Raw genomic sequence first — 16,478 nt, forward strand, 5'->3', positions numbered from 1 at the left:
ATGGTCAAGTAACAAAAGGTTTTAAAATGAGACAAATGCAATCCTTATTTTCATGGGCCTTCCTGTGATGAAGGCCTCAAGAGGAAAGGAAGTGGGAAGGTTTTGTGACAAAAGACTGAACAAAAAAGCAATCAGCAGTCTGAGGAAGGTAACTCCGAGGGACTCAAGGACTGTCTGTGCTCAAGCTCCACAGCTACCACACAGCTCTGGGACTCTGTACCCCCCCCACAGAAATGGAGGACAGCTTGGCACACACAGGACTAGCTGGGCAACACGGAAATGGAAAAAGCAGACTGAAAAAGATAAGTGTTTGAGTAAGGTGAAAATGGAGAAAAAGGCATTTTTCAATGAATCTCACTCAGCACCAACAACTATGCTTTCAGCACAGCCAGGTCCACGGAATAGCTAACACTGCTCAGTACTCAAGGAGAGGGGTTAATAAGGGGTGGTGGTCACTAAATGAATTTTTAGAAAATCTGGAAGACACATTTGTGTGACTTCAACAGGGGAAACTGCATAACATCATCAAATTCCAAAGAGCGACCCCAGGGTTTAGACAGAAAGTGCGGTGTCTCATAGACAGAAGCCATAATGAAGACAGTTCTCTAAAAGATAATTTGAGTGGATGTGAGGACAATCAAGTCAACACAGAGGATAGAAGAAAGGCCATTCGTTTGCCAACTGATGGCAAACAAAGCACTTGGGGCTGCTCCTTCAAATCTTAAATAGGTGTTGTTCTGAGGAGAGGAAGTGCAAGCTGAGGAGAAATGAAATTACTCCAGGAACACATGATGAGACCCAAGCTGATTTGTTTTATTAAACCCATATAACCCTGAAACATGCGGTCATTAAGAGAATCCATTCTGGACTCATACTGACCTGAATTCAAATTCAGATTCATTAGGTGTTTGGTTGTTATGATTAAGATACCCACTCGTCAATTATATCATACGTAATTAGAAATAACAGCATGTAACTCCACACTAAAAAGATATACGCACAATGCTTAGCCTACACCTGATTTGTAGAAAGTGTTTGCTAACTCATATGACTTGAGAGTTGTTGAATCTGTGCACTTCAGTGAATGGCAGTGTCTTTACAACCTCAGGGGAGGAAAGCACATAATAAACCATATACAAAAAGCATATGTCTTAGACATGTTTTTATTAAAATTCAAATTTCCTACAAGACATATGAGACCATAAACAAAACTAGAAGGCAAGAGCCTGGAAGGTTATGTTCCTAATGCAAAATGACGAGTTGCTGTCAAGAACACTTACAGCCATCTACATACTTACACAGGAAGGAAAAGAGCTCGCTAGAAATGACTGGGGAATTTACAGCAGAGAAGTCCTAAATAACCAATAAATACATGTAAAATGTACAGTAAAACAAAATAATATTATTAATTATAGTTATAAAAAGATCAGTCTAATAATATAAAGTTGTCAATGGTGTTTTTTTAAAAAAAGATCTTGAATAAAGTTGCTATGGAAAAGCCAAATTAGAACAATTTTACCATACTGTGCTAAAGAAGAAATATGCGTATCTTATAATCTACAATCCACAGGAAGATATATGCTCTAGAGAAAGACATACAAAATTTTCACATCTCCATTCATACAGAAGATGTGCACAAAGTTGTCAATAATAGTATACATAGCAAAATAGCCAGAAGCAATTTTAAATATATTTTAAAATACATATTTGATATAATCATAGGCTATAAAACTATATAGCAATTTAAAAGGGTGATAAAAATCTGCTTACCTATATAATAAGAACTTAAAAACATAATTTCTACATATAATAGAATTACTTCATGTAAGCATACAAAAGCACCAACTAAGAAAAACATTAGAAATTCATTGTAATTACTTTAACATGAGAGAACAGGACATCATAAGGGATAAAAGAGACTTTAGTATCTTTAATTTTTATTGCCTGTATTAAAAATAGCTAAAAGCAAGTGGGATAAAACATTAACAATTTACAAATTTGAGCTCATTAATGCTTGTGCATATTCTCACTCTTTGTACTTTTATATGTTGGCTACTTCTAAGATAAAAGCACGATTTTTTTAAAAGTAAAATACAAAAAACATACTAGAGACAAGAAGATCAGTAATGAGACCACTACAATATTCCAGAAGGCGTGAGACATTTTTTAAAAAGGACACGTGCCAGTGGTGACAGGGAGGACTCAGAGGGCCAAGGTCCTGCTGAGATGGCCTCGATGGTGTTGAGTGTTGTGTTAGTACATCCAGGCTGCAGTGATAAAGTATGACAGGTTATGTGACTTAAACAACGTTTCTATCTCACATTTCTGCAGACTGAGAAGTCCAAAATCAAGGAGCCTGTTGAGGAGGCTCCTTGTGGGAGCTCTGCCCCTGATTTAGAGTCAGTTAGCTGCCTTCTCCCTGGGCCCCACAGAAGATGTGAAAAGATAGGGAGAAAATAAGCTCATTTTCCCCATTCTTGTAAGGATGCTAATTTCTTTCAGAGGATCTTATGGTCTCAGCTAAGCTTAATTACCTTCCAAAGCCACATCAACAAATAGCACAGTGGAGGTTGCAACAACATATGAATTGAGAGTATAAATATACATTCCCCTAATAAACAAAATAAAATTATTTATCCATCTACAGTACTGTGCTCAATATATATAATGAATTCTTAATAATATCTGATGAATTCTACATCTAACTTTTCCTGTTTATGAGTCACCCACACAGTGTGAGTTCAGAGGGAAGGGAATCCTGGTAGGAACAATAAAAGTACTGTACAGTACCTCAGAGAAATTTTGTTTGTAGTTTGAAATAGTCTCACTCTGCAGTCCAGGTTAGCCTTAAACTAATAGCAACCCCCTGCTTCCACCTCCCAAGTGCTAGGATTACAGGCATGAGCCACCATGTCTGCATGGGAAGAAATTTCTTGTTGGTTTCAGCTGAATTCCAACAAAGGAAGTCACTTCAGGAGCCTTCTTCTAAAAGCTAGAGAACATTTACAAGAACTCACATCTTCTATAAGAAAATCTTTGAAAGAAACACCCAGTACAGGCCTATGTCTTCAGCTAGTATAGTATAAATAAAATAATTAATAATAATAATAATAATAATAACAACAACAACAACAACAACAACAACCTCTTCTATGCCTTTCCTGGAAAGAAAAAAAAATATTCTGTATGTTAGAGGGGTTCCTCGGTGCCCTGATCCAGTCTCACAGATATAGTGTGAACTAAAAGACAGTGTAATCAGCATACAGGATAGTGTTAGTAACTACGGGAGGCAGGCCCCGTCAACAACGATGTCAGTCCCAGAATTCTATGGTTAAAAAGAGCAATTCTGTTGCAGAGGAAGAACAAATATGTAGGGAGAACAGATAAAGTGCTTGGTAGGCAGAGGCAGGTGGGTCTCTGTGGGTTTAAGGCTAGCCTGGTCTACAGAGAGAGTTCCAGAATGGCCAGAACGACAGCCAGAGAAACCCTGTCTCAAAAAACAAGGAGGAGGAGGAGGGGGGAGGAACAGGGGGAGGAGGAGGAGGAGGAACAGAAGGAGGAGGAAGATTGATGACGAGGAGGAGAACGAGGAGGAAAGAAGAATAGAAAAGAGAAAGAGGAGGAGGAAGGGAAAGAGGAGGAGAAGGTGGAAAAGGAGGAGAAAAGAAGAGAGAAGAATAAGAGAAGAGGAGGAGGAGGAACCATTAGTCTGAGAACAGTCTGGTTTATTTACTGAGTTCCAGTACTAGTTGGGTAAATTACTGAGTTCATATCTCAAGAAAAAAAAATTAAGAGAGTAGAAATACAGCTCAGTGATAGGTAGTTTGCCTCTGGGCAGAAAACAGGTAATAATACATTTTTTTTTCCTTTGAAAAGACAACCCAGTATGTTTAACATCCCTTGTTTCCCTACTGCTGTGAACACAAGAGCCTTTGTGCTCTCAACACTTCTCACGCCACTACCCACAAACCTAGGTCTCGCATCCTCCTATGGGAGGCAGGCTCTGCCATATTAGTCCTATAAGATCATAGGGATATTCTCAAATCTCCTTTTTTTAAAAAAGATTTATTTATTATTATGTACACAGTGCTCTGCTGCACGTGCCCCTGCAGGCCAGAAGAGAGCATCATATCACATTATAGGGGGTCGTGAGCTGCCATGTGGTTGTGGGAATTGAACTCAGGACCTCTGGAAGAGCAGTCAGTGCCCTTAACCGCTGAGCCATCTCTTCCAGCCCCATCAAATCACCCTCTTAAGTCAGGTGGCCCCAATGTGCACTCAGAGAACTTCTATAAATATGACCTAGTGTCTAGGATACAACACAGAAATTTTCTAAAAACAAGTCTGATGCATCTTGTAAATTCAAAATTAGCAGGTTACCAAGAAATCAATTTCTTCATTTCTAGATTTGTTGGATCTAAGAGGTCTATGGTTTATCTTATGAGCCATCTCTGATGTACGGCCCAAAAATCTCTGAATCTTGTTGGCATAATGTTCTCGTGGACTATGTACAGTTTACCCTTGTTCATTCAAATGGTGATTTCTCTACCCCACTATCTGGTTTCAATTGAGATATTGCATTGTGATGTTTATTCTATTCTAAGTATCTCCTGTCTCAAGTTTGTGTACAGTTCCTAGCTCCTGAGCATTCCCCTCCACTCTCAAACAATCACCACTCACTGCCTACTAATTGTACCAAACTGGGACCATCCCCCAAAATGAAAGCCTACTGAATTATTTGTCCAAGGAAAACATAGCCATTGTCCCTAGCCATTATATTAAATTTCTACCTATGTGCTAAATTTCAACAGAAGAACTTAGTGGTGGCTAAGGGCAAGTACACTAAAGCCAAAACTATTTGAGCTGTGTATTAACTTTGCTATTGACTGTGACTATTGGCGGATTATTTCATCTTGTGCCTTGGGTTATTTTCTGTTGTTGTTGTTGTTATTGTTGTTGTTGTTGTTGTTGTTCGGTAAAACAAAGGAAAGATTGAGAGGTGAGGGCTTACATCAGTACATGCATGAAGGAAACACAATGGGGCTGTTACCACTGATGCAGAGATTTTCGGACACCTCCAGGGAGAATAAGACGTTTCTTTTTCTGTGTGTGGCCATTGTATCAAGTACTGACCTTGGTTAGTGCAACTAACTGCTATAGTAGCCCTCTAACAACCCTGTATACCTTTGGGCACATGAGAGTAAAAACTCCTGGAAGGCAGCAGGTCTTGTTAGAGCCACTACATCTTCCCCCATGTGCCAAAGGACCAGGAACAAACAAGGTTCAGTCAGTTCTGAACAGTGCTGGTTTTGAAATGCAAATTCATTCAAACACAACTGACTACCAGGAAACACACACTTATCCGTGATTCTGCATTTTAGAGACTAGATATGGAGACTTTCACCCAGATGATCCTGGCTGAGCAGGAAAACTCAGCATGTACTCTTTCAAACATCTGTCAGCTACTTCAGCTTACTATGACTTTCAACCCAATTCTGACAAGCCTTTCTATGAAACTCAAGGTTTTTTTTTTTCACAAGATAAACTGCCAGATTTATTGTAGTGTTTGTATACTTTCTAACTACATAATGCCCAAGACAATCCTGTTGCTTATTTTTGTTTGCGCGTGCGCACACGTGTGTGTGTGTGTGTGTGTGTGTGTGCGCGCGCGCGTGCGTGTAAAGGCCAGAGGCTGACAAATAAATGCTCCCCATTTATTTATGGAGGCAGGGTCTCTTGCTGGCCTAGATATACTCTAACTGACTTTTACCAGGGAACCCCTGTCTGTTTCCTAATTGCTGGGATTACAGGTACGTCACCACATCCACTGAGCTTTTATATAGGTGCTACGGATCCAAAGTCGTCTCCATACTTGTGTGGCACATACTTTATCCAATGAGATATCTCCCTGGTCCCCACTCCTACCGTTTTGATGTGTCACTGATATTTTGGGGTGCTATTCCTTAATTCCATTTTCCCAATAACCCCACCAGTTTTCACTGTGTCTTGTGCATAGTGTGGTCATTTTAAGGATGCTTCTCTACAGCAGCACTCAGTGATCTTCTGGTAGATGGTGAACAACACTTTCTCTTTTCCATGGATACCTAACTCCTAAACTTCAGTAACAGGTGTACTTGTCACCCTAGGCTTTGAGGCTAACAAGTCTGTGATCACTGAAGGATACCGTGCGGAAAAAAAAAAAAGAGTTCATATGGCACAGGTGGGAGGGATAAGGGCCCTGAGGGACGCAGGTAGAACAGCTCATTAAAGGCCCCAAGAGGCACTGGTCAAGGTAAAAAGACTGCCAGCACTCAGCGTTCAGGGGCACTCCCTGGTCAAATCTTCCGCTAGTTTTGTCTTCACTCAGCATTTAAGCTTCTTGGAGGGACTCCATCTACTCGACCTGCCTACTGCATCAGAGGTGATTTTTCATATAGTTGGTACTCTGGGATTCCTACCATTCCTCTGAGGCATTCCAGGAATACAACTCTAGTGGAACCCACCTCTGAATCCAGAAGAATGAAAGGATACCAAGAAGAAAGGTTTCTTTCTTTGCTGCCATCTCTCTCTCTCTCTCCAATGCTCCCTCTCCACCTGATGTTCAAGATTACAACTTCAGCACCACATCCAGAATATGTAAGCATCCCTTGAGCCTACCGAATTTCCTCCTGTCATCCCAGGCTCCCAGCTTCACTCCAAATCCTACTTGTGCCCCATTATAATTTCCCCTAGTCTTTCTTTCCTGCCTCCTCGCTTCCTATTGTATTGGTACCTCGACTATTCAAGTAAACACTTAAAATCACGGTGTCTAGCCCTACTACAGAATCAAAAACATTGAGTTTCAATGTCCCTCTCAAAAATATAGTCAAGATGAGATAATCTGGTCACTAGTTTTCTCCCCAAACACAGAGGCTGGCTGTCCTTGGACTCTGAGGGAGAAAGCAGTCACCTTAGCTCTACCTCCTCAGATGACCTCACACGGGAGGACTCTTCACTATTTAAGTCACCTCATCACCCACTTCCTTAACCCTTCATTTCTACCTCTGCTCTCCTTATGACACTCATAACTAGGAGCAAAGGATTCTCCATAATTATCCATCCAGCCCCTATCCCAAGCAAAGATTATGGTCCTGTAATATTCCAGGCCCTTTGCTAGTCCACAGATGGACTTGTGCCACTGTGACATCCCTAGAATCTCTCCTCCTCTTGTCCTTCCCCCACCAGAAACGACGAGACCCAAACTTCATCCTTACAGGATGGCAGAAACTCCACAGTCCAACTCCACCTTCCAATGCCCAGCTTTCTTCATATTGACTGGCATCCCAGGGTTGGGAGATGGCCAGGCCTGGCTGACACTAGTGTTTGGGCCTATGTATCTGCTGGCCCTACTGTGCAATGCAACACTTCTGACAGTGATCCGAATAGACTCTACCCTGCACCAGCCCATGTTTCTACTCCTGGCCACACTGGCAGTTACCGACCTGGGCTTAGCCACATCTATAGCCCCAGGGTTGCTGGCTGTGCTGTGGCTTGGACCTCAACCTGTACAATATACTGTCTGCCTAAGCCAGATGTTTTTTGTACATGCACTGACTGCTATGGAATCTGGTGTGCTTTTGGCCATGGCTTGTGATCGTGCTGTGGCAGTAGGGCGTCCACTACACTACTCTATCTTAGTTACTAAAGCCCGAGTGGGCTATGCGGTCTTGGCACTAACGTTGAAAGTTGTGGCTGTTGTGGTGCCTTTTCCTCTGCTGGTGGCACGGTTTGAGCACTTCCGTGCCAAGATCATACACCATGCCTATTGTGCACACATGGCAGTCGTAGAGCTGGTGGTGGGTGACACATGGGTTAACAACTTGTATGGACTAGCACTTTCACTGGCTGTGTCTGGTGTAGATATTCTGGGTATTGCTGGGTCTTATGGGCTTATTGCCCATGCTGTGCTTCAGCTACCTACCTGGGAAGCCCGGACAAAGGCCTTTGGTACATGTAGTTCTCATATCTGTGTCATCCTGGCCTTCTATGTGCCTGGTCTCTTCTCCTTCCTCACACACCGCTTTGGTCGTCACACTGTTCCAAAGCCAGTGCATATCCTTTTGTCCAACATCTATTTGCTGCTGCCACCTGCCCTCAATCCCCTCATCTATGGAGTCCGCACCAAGCAGATAAGGGACCGATTCTTAGAAATGTTCAGATTCAGAAAAAAGCAGTTTTAATGGACAACTCTTGGGTAAAGAGGGTAGAGGAATTCCCTTGGAGCAAACTCTCAAGTCTGGGAGTGTGGGTTACATTCTTTGTCCTATATGTGCATAAAGCTGTGATGACTCAAAAGGTAATTAGCTGTTAAGTCCTAAGTGTGTATACCGTTGGCATCTGTAGACTTTGGCCTATCCAGCCTTATGTCTTGCTTGAAAGAAGGCAAAAGCAGGGGCTGCACATTACCATGCAGGGATAATAATAAGATGGAGAACTAGTTGAGATCCTAAGATCTAGTCTAAGTGAGAAAGTCCCTTTCCTGCCCTGACCCCATTTTAACCCAGAGCTATGCTTCTTAAATGTGTAAGTACTTGTCTGGAGTTGCAGCCCTCTGTACCTGGAGCCAGATTCTATTTCCAGCCTGGTCTAAAGGTTGTTATATAAACTTTGAGAAATGTGCCCTATAGTGCTGATTAAGCCAGAATGTGGCACTTAAGACACTCCCCACCAAAGAATTATCTTGGTCTTGTGTGTAATCACTACTTCGTCTTCCTTCAGTTCCAACAAAGACCCCAACAACAAGTCTCTGGGTCTGAGACTTTGGGAGTAAAGGGTCTAAGTAAAAAATAAAGCTGATATCTCCAAGGTCAAGTCATTATGATCACTTGTCAACCTGACCTTTTGTGTGCCCTCATCCAAGAATGTCAAATTCCCCCAATGAAATCCCCATCAGCACCCTTTTCTGTCTTGCTCGATGTCACTAGCTAGATAGTGATGCATTATGATACCACTAGATAGTGGTACAATATGATGAAATGGGAATATGCTGCTGCAGCAGCTGTCCAGAGATACTCAACAGGAAGCAGCATGGTTGCTGCCCAGTGGGCTAATTTATTTTCAGTTAAGGCTGGACAATGGAAGGAATAACGTATAATAGGCAGGAAGTCACAGTTGTAAGGTCAAAGAAAATTAAAGTAAAAGCCACTGCCTTGGTGTAGTTATGGATACCTGAAGCAACAACAACCCAACCCAGTTGCTCATAGGACTGGACCAAGCACCATGGGACACCACACAGAGATAGCTCCAGAACTGAAGGACATTTGTCATCTCCAGGGCCAAATGGGGTCTCATTAGAGCCCTATAAACAAGGAAGAGGTCTGTCAAAATGTCTGCATGATTTCAAGTTAAGATCACTCTAAATTTGACTGAGTAAAGTGGTTCTCGGCCTTCCTAATACTGCTACCCTTTAATACAGTTCCTCTTGTTATAAATGCTCCCAACCACAAAATTATATCTGTTGCTACTTCAGAACTGTAATTTTGCTACTGTTATGAATCGTAATGTAAATATCTTTGGAGATAAGAAGTTTGCCAAAGGGGTCATGACTCACAAGTGAGAACCCTGATCTGTTATGAGTTCAGTCATTCTCAAAACCAATCTTTTCATGCCCGTTCTAAGTTTAAAGCCCTCCACAAAATGATTTAGTGGAAAACTAACAAAATACTAATCCTGGAGCTGGAAGAGATGGCTTAGAGGAAAAACTCCTTGAGTGCAAGCATGACAACCTCGATTTAGATTCTCTGCATCCACATAAAAGCCAGGTGCAAGTCTCTAAGTCCAGTACTGAAAAGGAGGACCAAGGACAATCAGGTAGATCCCTGGAGCCCCTTGGCCAATCAGTGAGCTCCAAGTTCAGCGAGAGACTGTATCAAAAGATAAGGTGGAGAGTGATAGAGGGAGACACCCAACTTCAACTCTGGCTCCTCCGTGCACGTGTGCATACACAAAGACATACTGACTCTGATGGATCAACAGCTAAGATCCTTTTCTTAAGCGATTTCCCTTTGAGTGATCTATTCTGAAAAAAATAACTGAGATATAAACAAATTTGTATGGCAGTAGGATATTTATTACATTATTATAAGAAATATAAAGGAATTCCTGGGTGATAATCCCATGTCACACATACATACACACACACCATTTTCCCCTCTGATACATGGAAAGGGAAATCATGTGTAATCAATGTACATGAGCAATGAGTCTGTTACCATCCCATCACGGGAAGATAAGGCACCTTCAACTCTTAGCTGTGCACAGTTCTCCCAAGGTTGCTTGTTCCAAAGCTGTGTGCTGAGAACGCTTTTTTCTTCAAGCAAAAATCTAACGCATTTGTGTTTTGTTGGTGTTTCATACATACCTACCACATTATATGTTCAGAAAGCTTTACCAGCATATCTTCATTCTTCATAATAACCTGAGAATTAACTATATGCCCACAGCCCATCACCTATACTTTCAAAATAAATAATCTCTGTAGAAACATTTTTCCATAACTTTGGCCCAAACCCTAACCCCAACCATTATGATCCTATTTATAGCCTTTAGTTTAAATGTTCACATATTTAACTGAAAGGAATGCTGATGTTTAAAGCCAAAGGAATCTGACGTCCTCTTCTGGCCCCAAGTTGCATCAGGCACACACACATTATATACAGACATACAAGTAGGCAAAACACCCATAAACATTAAAAATTAGAGCCCTAATACCAAAAATGGTATTGTGTGAGGGGCTTGCCAAATAGGCACAAAAAAAGAAGAAAGTTGGTTTCAGCTGTCTTAAGAAACCTGAGGTTTCTCACATGGACTGTTGTGGCTTCTCTTCCATCTTGCCCACTTCCTTCTCACTAAGCCACATGTATTTCTCTCATTACATACTGAAGCGAGCAGTGCAACAATACCAAAAGGAGCTACTACTGTCCAATTATAAGAGCTAGACCCCTAGATCTATTGTTAACTACTCCCTGTATGTTGCTGGCTAATTAATTTTCCTGAACCTTTCCTTCACTATAAAATGAAAAAAATACCTACTCCAGAGAAGAAGCTGGGCACAGTGGTACACACCGTAATCCCAGCATTCAGAAGGCTGAGACAAGAAGATTGCTGTGAGGTCCAGCCAGTTTACAGCTGCATAATGAGTTCAGGCCCATTCTGGACTACACAGTGAAGCCCTGTCTCAAAAACAAACACAAAACAAAAACAAGAGATTCCTAAAAGGATCATCTAAGATAATACATTCAATATTGGACACACAGCCTAGCACGGTAACAAATATCTGGCATTAACTCCTCTCCAGGAAACAGGACCAAGCCTACTGTCAACCGTTTGCTCAAAGACCTGGCACCTGTATATTAGTACTGTCTGAGGAGATGTGCCTTCCCATCCAGAAAGGTTTCCTGATAACACTTTCCCGTCATGGCAGTACCCCTCTGTATGACACATACCACCTGAAGCTGGCTCAGTGATAGCCAGCTTTTCAGGTAGCACTTCCCTCTATGTCACCCTGCAACAGGACACCTCCTGGGGACCTCCAGGGGACCTCAGCAATAGTACAGACAAGGTATGGAGTGGGATAATGATTACTAAAAAGCTCTAAAGTGATTTCTTTTGAAGAGTCATTCTTCTCCAGCAAAATACTAGGTGAGATATCTGGACAAAGACACAAGGGAGAAGAAGAGTAATAACTGGAGTGGGGGAGAAAACGACTATACACAAGCCAGCCTACAACAGGAATGGAACATAAGAAAATCTTCCTGTTTACCTGGGTAATTCTGGATTCCTGAAAACGCTTGCCAGTTACTAAGGAAACATAATCCCATTTAGATCTTACTCGCCACACTGCCATTGCCAACCTTACACCCTCCTACACACACCTGCTTTCTACTGCGTTTATAACCCACTCATTAATAACTGGCTTCCACCTAGGAGCTTTTACAAGTTAGGATTCTCAAGCATACCCTAGATGAATTAAATAGACAGGTATTAGTAATCTTTAAATCTCTCAGGTAATTTATAGGTTAATAATCCCTAGGGTTTTGTTGTTGTTGACACTGTTCTTGTTTATGTATTTGTTTCTCAGTGTAAGTCTTGATCTATACTTCCATGTCCTTCCTGAACCCAATGAAACATCAGTGAAGTAATCTATAGCTGACTAGATGGCAGGTACTCTAGTAAAGCAGCCAAAAAGAGAGTGGTCTTACCCTGTTTCCTTCAAGTCAAACCAAGATCTGCAGATAAGGAAAGACTGAAGCAGGAAGAATGTGTTGCATTTTCCTCCCCCAAAGGAATAGAATGACCAGTCTAGGTTGAGGCATTAGACCATGAGACCATGAGGCAAGACTGTATAGAAGAAAGAAAAAGAGGAAAGAGGAGAGCATGTTTGTGCTGTTCAAGGACAGGATAGGATTAGAGGGAAAAATAAAAGGGCAAAGAGTAATAGAACGAAAGAAATGGGGAAAGGAAATAAAATTTTATAGGTGTTGTGAGCCACGAGCTGTAATGAAGCTAGTAGAGTTACTGTGCTTTCTGTATCCAAGGCTCTGTCACCTAGCAGAACCTCTATGACCTCATGCTGAAGTAGGTCACAGGCCAAGGTAGGTGGGCCTTACCTCCCTGGGCAGCTTGGGGGTTCCTGCAGCAGCCATACCTTGCCCAACCCCTCCCTCTCCCCACCATGTTGGTCAGTACCCCCCACCTGCTAACACTGGATGAAGCAGATGCCACTTGGGCCCTCATCAAGGATAAGGTAGGTAAAGTAAGGAGGCTAAAGAGGAAGTGGCAAAGTGTGACCAGGCTGGGTCTTAGATGAGGAATCTTAGACAATACTAGCAGTGGCAACTGACATATAAAAGCCACAAAACAAGCACTTAAATGAGTGAATGATGGGTGAATGAACAGCAATTAATTTAAAACAAACACCAAAATCCATGAAAGAAAAAAAAAATGTGTATTTCCGATTTTTGTTTGTTTGTTTGTCTGTTTGTTTCTTGAGGCAGGGCTTCTCTGTGTAGCCTTGGCTGTCCTGGACTCACTTTCTAGACCAGACTGGCCTCGAACTCACAGTGATCCACCTGCCTCTGCCTCCTGAGTGCTGGGATTAAAGGCATGCACCACCACACCCAGCTGTATATTTCCAATTTTAAACCAACCTATTGGAGAGGCATCAAGCACACTTGAAGCAACCTTAACAGCATTAACTCCCATTACTTGGGAATACGTTCACCACAGAAACAAGGGAGGCAGAACTGAGAACAAAGGATTTCCACAAGGTTAGGAATACTTGGTTTCAACAGTACTGAAGTCTCTACCTACACTCGACCTGCTAAAATTACAGTAAACATAAATGAGGTCTTCTACTATAGAAAAGAAAAAAGAAAACTCTCCTTATATTATCTCAGTGAGTAACTCAGGGCAGAGATACACAGGATAAACGCAGCAAATTCAAGCAGAACAGGGCACCTTTGAATGTCCTGATTTCTTTCTTTTAATACTACATACAGGGCAACACTTCAAAAACTGCATTATGTTACAAAATAAGAGAAGAGCAGCTTCAGGGTCATTGGGTGAATTCAGTGTAGGAGCATAGATATATGGGACCTGGGGGATAAAAGGTAGATCCCATGGAACTTTTGTGTGGCCTTGCTCTCTAGCATTAACTGAGAGCTAGAAGGCTCAGCCAATGAAACTTTGAATGGGTCAAAATTATAACGGCTAAGTTACTAATACTACGGAGGATCTTATAGGGTTCCCAGGTACTCTCTAGAACTAGTCACCAAACACATGTAACTCAAAGAAAAACAAGAAATAAGGACAAATCTCAGAAACAGGAAACCCTAAAAAGATACTGGAACAGTACAAAGATTAGGCATCACACACAAGCACGCGCGCGCACACACACACACACACACACACAGAGAGAGAGAGAGAGAGAGAGAGAGAGAGAGAGAGAGAGAGAGAGAGAGAGAGAGAACACACTATCTTCACAGCTAGGGCATAAAGCATGTAAGAGGAAACTGACAGCCCCTCCTCTCCCCATCCATCAAAGGCATTATAAGCCTACATTTGTGTACCTAGTTCACTAATATTACTCATATAACTCATCACCTAGGCATGATCTTTGAAGATTCCTTTTTTCCACACTCATGAAGAGACCAAGTTCTACCAATTCTGTGACCTCAACTATTTCTTATCATGTAGTTCAGCAACTAAAATCGTGTTTTGCTTGCAATTATTGCTGTCTTAAGTTATTTCTCTTTCCTGATGTATTAAAAAATCAGCTTTTTTTTCCCCTTGGTCCCATATTCCTACTCAGGACCTACAAGTGGCTTCCCATTCGCCCAAATAAAACAGCAGTCACTTATGAAAAATATACACTCATGACTTTCCATATCCTTGTTCCTGTGTGCCTTTCCTCTTCCTACCGTAAATGCAAGCAATATGAAGTTAGGTGTTCCTAATTGTGCATGATTTACAAGTTCAGAGATTTTTCCCTGGCTGTCCCTTCTGTCAGGAATGACTACTGCCCAACCTGTTAATTCCTCCAAAGCTCAAATATTGCCACCTAGAAAATTCTTTGATCATCTTTCTATCAAAGACCAAGGCTGTTAAATCACTTGTCCTTGTCACATCCTGCTATTATTTTACTTAACTAATTGCTGTTCACATTTTTGTCCCCTCCATTAGCCCAAGCTACATTAGGATAAAAACAAAGTCCCATTATTTCATGTATCCAAGTTTAGACCATAATTTGGCACAAAATGAGACACTCAGGTTTTACTACAGAAGGGAACTTGGAAATAAGAAATGTGGATCTGTGTGTACTGTAGCAATGTACTTGAACAGTGAGCAATGGTGGGAAGGTCGATTTAGACAACACAAGTACTCTCTGACCTTAACTCAGCCCCTGACTTATAAACTGGCCACCTGCAGGTCATCGAGGAGCGTTTTGGGTCCAATGTAGTGGCAGTACCTTTCCTGTCGGATGCAGCCTGCTATGATCTACTGGGCGTGCTGGTGAAACAGTCCCGTCCAGCCCACACGCGCCTGACTCTGCCAGGTCGGCAGGGCCGAAGGGCACTGAAATCAGTAGGGCTACTACCAAATCTTCTAGATCAGACAGGGTCTGAGCGTGTCTTTGCCCACTGCACTCGAGAATACTCACCAAATGGCCGGGCCGAGATAGCCTATGAAGAAATGCGAATGCTGGATGGACAGCCCTGTCGGATCCGCCTACATATGGGAGGTCTGCGCAAGAAGGTTGCCTTCTTTCTGCTACCACCAGGACAAGTGAGCCTACAACAGAATCTTCCCTGGCTCCGAAGCACCCACAGCATCTACGTCATCTACCAGGTCTTCTCCTGCACCTGGCTACAGCTAGGGCTGCTGCCTACAGCCCATGAGCCCCAGCTGCTCCGGATACAGCGGTCACTACCTATTGCTTTTTCCTGCCTCAAGTTTTCACTGCAGCCCAAGGGTGTACTGGGACCACAGAAGTCTCTGACCAAAGATCCACTGCCCCAAGGGGCCAACTGGGTTAGACCTAGCCTTAGCATCATATCAACTCTGGCCCCCATATCTGTATCATTACCTGCTGATAACCCTGAAGTTGCTGATGATGTACCTCCACCTGTCCCAGCTCCACTTGTCCCAGCTCCACCTGTCCTAGCCCCACCTACACCACCTCCCCAAGAAGGGCCAGAAGGCAGACCCACCAGATTCTCCTATAAGGGTCGAAACCCGTTTCGGAGGGGCCCCTATGTGCTTTCAGGTACTGCTGGGGGAAATGAAGATGAGGAATGGGAAATACCACTGGAGGGAGCAGGTACAGGCAATACATCCCAGGAATGGGTTCAGCAGCCTGGAGTTTGTATTGGACCCTCATGAAAGACTGAGGGAGCCAAGGGAGGGTGAGGTGGAAGCACAGCCCCGGTAAGGGGGCGGGAGGGTGGGCAGCAAAGAAAATCAGAGGGAGGGACTAGGGAGGAAGACCAGGGCATGAGTCAAGCTGTGACTATCCCTAACCCTAGCAGAGAACTGGCTCTTCAGTCCCCGCAACCCCCCACCAGGAGCCCAGGGTGGGGGCCCCGGGGACCCCGACCGGCACTCCATGTCCCTGCCCCTGCTGCAGGGTCTGTCCTCGGAGTTCGACAGCGACGAATAAAGCTGAGGCAAGAGATGCAGGGGGCAAGGCCCCTAAGATCTGCCATAGGGATACTGGTCCCCAATAAACATCAGCTGCTGCACCCCCAAACTACCCTAGGCCTGTGTGCTTCTTCCCTCTAAGGTCGAGAAAAAGTCTCCATTCCCCGCTAATCATCAAGTCCTCTCACCTTCTAACAGTAAAGGGACTATCTTGAAACCCTATCATCAGTGTTATCACCAAAGAGAAAATGGCCCTGATGATTCCCACCCATATACAAACAACCTTTTTAGGGCCACAG

The 16,478-nt window shown here is 42.9% G+C and overlaps 2 protein-coding genes across 3 annotated transcripts; both read left to right on the forward strand.

The window, feature by feature from the left end:
- Positions 1-5,576: 5,576 nt before the first annotated feature.
- On the forward strand, positions 5,577-8,959 carry OR52W1 (olfactory receptor family 52 subfamily W member 1). The gene has a single exon (XM_084752503.1). The coding sequence runs from the start codon at positions 7,164-7,166 to the stop codon at positions 8,217-8,219; it is 1,056 nt and encodes a 351-aa protein (XP_084608629.1). The 5' UTR covers positions 5,577-7,163; the 3' UTR covers positions 8,220-8,959.
- A 122-nt stretch (positions 8,960-9,081) lies between these two features.
- LOC311580779 (uncharacterized protein C11orf42) lies at positions 9,082-16,401 on the forward strand. 2 transcript variants are annotated; one of them, XM_084752479.1, is made up of 3 exons: positions 9,082-12,784; positions 14,968-15,859; positions 16,166-16,401. In XM_084752479.1, the coding sequence occupies exons 1-3, from the start codon at positions 12,713-12,715 to the stop codon at positions 16,318-16,320; spliced, it is 1,119 nt and encodes a 372-aa protein (XP_084608605.1). In that variant the 5' UTR covers positions 9,082-12,712; the 3' UTR covers positions 16,321-16,401. The 2 variants fall into 2 exon arrangements, with proteins under 2 accessions (XP_084608605.1, XP_084608606.1); XM_084752480.1 differs by having other exon boundaries at positions 9,087-12,784; positions 14,968-15,805; positions 16,065-16,341.
- Positions 16,402-16,478: the final 77 nt, after the last annotated feature.

This window comes from Acomys minous, assembly GCF_964271855.1.
Source record: "Acomys minous genome assembly, chromosome: 2".
In the NCBI taxonomy this organism is placed as follows: domain Eukaryota; kingdom Metazoa; phylum Chordata; class Mammalia; order Rodentia; family Muridae; genus Acomys; species Acomys minous.

Bases quoted from the DNA above. Each gene is read 5' to 3' on its own strand.
- OR52W1 (XM_084752503.1), top strand. From the start codon at position 7,164: ATGGACTTGTGCCACTGTGACATCCCTAGAATCTCTCCTCCTCTTGTC.
- LOC311580779 (XM_084752479.1), top strand. From the start codon at position 12,713: ATGTTGGTCAGTACCCCCCACCTGCTAACACTGGATGAAGCAGATGCC. The intron at 12,785-14,967 runs GTAGGTAAAGTA...GGCCACCTGCAG, and splicing joins GGGCCCTCATCAAGGATAAG to GTCATCGAGGAGCGTTTTGG. The intron at 15,860-16,165 runs GTACAGGCAATA...CCCCTGCTGCAG, and splicing joins AATACCACTGGAGGGAGCAG to GGTCTGTCCTCGGAGTTCGA.